The sequence below is a fragment of the Phytophthora parasitica genome, assembly GCF_000247585.1.
Source record: "Phytophthora parasitica INRA-310 unplaced genomic scaffold supercont2.1, whole genome shotgun sequence".
NCBI lineage: Eukaryota > Oomycota > Peronosporomycetes > Peronosporales > Peronosporaceae > Phytophthora > Phytophthora nicotianae.
Genome location: NW_008634126.1, coordinates 2794632 through 2798162, shown reverse-complemented (window position 1 = coordinate 2798162; position 3531 = coordinate 2794632). Strand labels below are relative to the sequence as shown.

Below are 3531 nucleotides of genomic sequence, written 5' to 3'. Positions count from 1 at the left end.
AGTAGATATCGTGTCGCATCTTCGATACGAGCTTGCGATCACGATAACCGCGGAAGTTCTTCTGGAAAATAAGAGCAGCTTCATCTTCGTGCTCCCTAATTTGACGAATCCTCTTGGCGTGTTTTAGCATCCGTCGAAGTTGCAAGTCACGATAGGCACGCCCAATTAACCATGCAGCACGATCTTCTAGCTGATATTTCTTATCTGTTGCAATACGTTTTCGCACCAAAAACCCACGTATGCGCGCCTGGATCTTCGGTAATATCTTTCGTTCCACGAACTTGAGTTTTGCCTGCCACAGTCCACCTCGAGCAAGACACCCGCGCATCGCTGCTTGGATTTTAATGGCACTTTGTAGTTGTAGTAAGCGGAGATCGCGCTGGCGACAAAGCTCGGCGGCATTGGGTAGTGGCTCGAACCCGAAGAAACTGGTGGCCCATTGCACGAACTCGAGCTTTGTTATGAGTCTCTGTAGGAACCTTCTACCGACCTGCTTGCAGTTCGTGAGGTTTAGCGTGATAAGGTTAGAGCACACGGCAGTTAAGGCATCAACTCCATTTTCCGTGATTCGAGGACAATCTGCGAGAGATAACTCCCCAAGAGACTTCGCAAGTCCTCCAGCTCCTGCACTGGTAAGCTCACTCAATGCAGTGTCACCCACTCGTTGGCATCCGGCTAAGCTCAAATACGTAAGGGAAGTACAGTTCTGGGCTAGTGCACGCACACCACGCGCGTCGATATTTGGGCTGCCGCTGATGTCAAGCCACGTAAGTTGCGGACAGTTGGTTGCCAGCAGTTCGAGATCACTATTCGTCGTCTTGATGCATCCAGCAAGTGATAACACTTCAAGCTGGGTGCACTGTTGGGCCAATGCGCGAATAGCGCTACTACTGACATCTCGACACCCCGTAAGTCTGAGCGTGGTCAACAATGGGCAGCCTTTCGCGACAGCACGGACACCTGGATCATGCACGTGCTGACAGCCAAATAGATCCAGCACACGTAACTTCGGACAGCATTTCCCGATCTCAAGCAGCGCTTTATCGCCGTATTCACCGAGTCGAGAGCACTCGGAGACATCCAGATGGCGTAAATCTTTGCAGCACTGAGCGATTTTGACGATACCAGCGTCCGAGACTCCTCGGCATCGTTTCATTATGAAAGTCTCGATCATCCAGCACCCCGCAGCGAGCGTCTGTAGTGCAGCGTCATTGAGTTGTGGGCAGTCACTCAGATCTACCAGTACAAGCCTGCAATTATGAGCGAGGAGACGCAACCCAAGCTCTGTCACCTTCTCGCACTGAGCTAGATAAATAGTGTCGAGTTGTGTCTGACAGTGTCTGGCTACAGCCCAAAGCCCGGCATCCGTGATATGAGAGCAGCCGGAGAGATTAAGTCCACGTAGATTCGGCACTGTGAGCACAACTTCTTGTAACGTTGCGTCAGTGACTGTAATTCCTGTGTCAATCCCATGCTGGCGCAGATCAATCACCTGCTGGAAGCGTCCGCTTTCACCCATCGCGAGAAAGTTGCGCAGGAACGAATGCAGTTGTCGTTGTTGTTTTTCTTCCAGCGTCATGTTAGAAGACGCAACAGGTGTATTGGGACTTGCTGCCCTAATAGGTGGCAAGATTCGTGTCCTCGGTGTAGTCGACGCTGCAAGTATCTTCGCTGGTGGAGGCCCTCGCGGCCGCTTCATCAACTTTTGCGGTAATGCGCCAGCAGCGTCATGATTGGCATTCTGGTAGCCCCCGCGTAGCGTCGCTTTCGTGCGAGCTGCTTCCTCTCCAAAACTCTCCGAGTACGCTTCATGGGGGCTGATGGTCATTGTCCAGTACAAATTGTTGCAATCAGCGTTTCTATTCTAAATAACCCCCATCATTTTAGTCGTTACTTCCAGAATGTGTGACAACAATATCAAACCACGTCTAACAGCACAGTACCAACAGCTTCATTTTTACAGCAGCGAAGTTTCTCTGCTAGATAAACTCGATTCTTGTCTTCCCTTGACTCTACGAAGCGGGGGCTTCCACTGTTTGGCCCGATGGCATGGGCATGCCTGGACGCATGGTACCCATGTAAGCGGACACGAGGGCCGATGTGGAGAAGAAGAAGGACATGGCCACTTGCGTCGTGTTCATATCTTGAGACTTCATGTTGGTTAACGAGCCAAAGCAAAGCAGCAGCGAACCCCACGCCAGCTCCTTCCACTAAGTATACACACAAACCATTAGCGTTTCGTGTCAACTGAATAGGCGCCCATTCAGTAAACCAAGAAGGAACTCCCGAGAAGGGGAGGGATAACGCACCTTCATCGTGAAGGCCAGGAAGCCCAGCACGAGCGAAAAGAAGGCGTACCAGTCGCCGGGGGCGTCATCCGGATCCACCTGCTCGCGCACAAAAGGGTGCAGATCACCGGGGCGGCGCGGATCTCCCTGCAGAGTCTTGGTCGACATGCTTGTCCTTTAGTCAAATAGAGTATTGAAAGTGGTAAAATATTGGTAGTGTATACTTATTCGAATGACAAACTAATGTTAAAAAATGTGATTACTTATTCAGGTTGTTACGTATCTTGTCATTTTTTGTTTGCCGCCGTAAGGTTTAGTGTGTCCGAGTAGAAAGTATCAATGTACTGGAGGAAATCTGCGTTGGCGTCGGCGCGATCGTCTCTGGGCTGTTGCATAAGCAAAATTTCCGGTTACACAACAACTCGAATTACTGCCAGATCAAAATCATCGACGTACCAAGGTGTTACTGCTGAGTGCATGTGCATGACGGATGCAATTATTCTGTCGTCGTCTGCTGAGCAGCTTCTCATCGTTCTGCATCGTCACTTCCTCCAACTTTTGGCGGTACCGAGCTTGAAGATCTGATAGTTCTAGAGAATGCACCGCACGAAGGTTTTCGATTTCAGCGAGGTGCTTGGCCTCGATGTCGCGCTGGTTGCGTTCGGCTTCTTCCAGAGCTTTCTTGTAGCCGGTTACAAGGGCACGCAGCTCCTAGAAAAAAACGGAAGAGTTTGTCAATGTATACAGCAAATACGATGAAAAAATCAACAAAGTATGCACCTTGTTGTCGGCTGCGAGTGCCTCCGTCTCCTCTGTCTTCACTTGTAATTGCTGGTGCATTTTGCCGAATGCACCTTTCCAGACGCGCTGCCATTCCCACTGATCATCTTGCTCTTGAGTCTGAATCTGTTTATCTACAGCAACTGCAGTTCGCACATTTCCTTCGGAGTTGTTGTTGAGTAGCTGCTGTTTCGCTGAGTTGGGGTGCGTTTGCAGTGGTGAAGGTTGTGCCGATTGAGCCCTGGTGATCTGCTTTGCTGACTTTACTTGTATCCGTGCAACCTGGATATATCAGCTCAGCAATGTGCAATACCACTCAAATACACGGCACGGAGTCTCACCTGATGTCTTGGAAGTGCTGCCAATGATCCTTGAGGTGGCATTTTCGTAAAAGGTTCCTCGATCACCTGACAAGCGTAACAGTTTAGTGCTGCCACGCTCTCGTCCACATGGATTTTTTTTT

General features: G+C 50.1%; 3 protein-coding genes across 3 annotated transcripts in view; all 3 read right to left on the bottom strand.

The window, feature by feature from the left end:
- Window positions 1-1828, bottom strand: part of PPTG_20788 (hypothetical protein) — a gene marked incomplete at its 5' end in the record, with an annotated part of 4517 nt that extends 2689 nt beyond the window's left edge. Inside the window, one exon of the mRNA XM_008892987.1 lies at window positions 49-1828. Within this exon, the coding sequence (XP_008891235.1) occupies window positions 49-1828 (1780 nt within the window). The remainder of the gene's footprint in view (window positions 1-48) is intronic.
- Window positions 1829-2012: 184 nt separating this feature from the next.
- PPTG_00728 (hypothetical protein) lies at window positions 2013-2456 on the bottom strand (the record flags this gene model as incomplete). Its single annotated transcript, XM_008892185.1, has 2 exons — window positions 2013-2210; window positions 2310-2456. The coding sequence occupies 2 exons, from the start codon at window positions 2454-2456 to the stop codon at window positions 2013-2015; spliced, it is 345 nt and encodes a 114-aa protein (XP_008890433.1).
- A 119-nt stretch (window positions 2457-2575) lies between these two features.
- PPTG_00727 (hypothetical protein) lies at window positions 2576-3451 on the bottom strand (the record flags this gene model as incomplete). The annotated part of the gene is made up of 4 exons (XM_008892184.1): window positions 2576-2674; window positions 2745-2999; window positions 3069-3350; window positions 3410-3451. The coding sequence occupies 4 exons, from the start codon at window positions 3449-3451 to the stop codon at window positions 2576-2578; spliced, it is 678 nt and encodes a 225-aa protein (XP_008890432.1).
- Window positions 3452-3531: the final 80 nt, after the last annotated feature.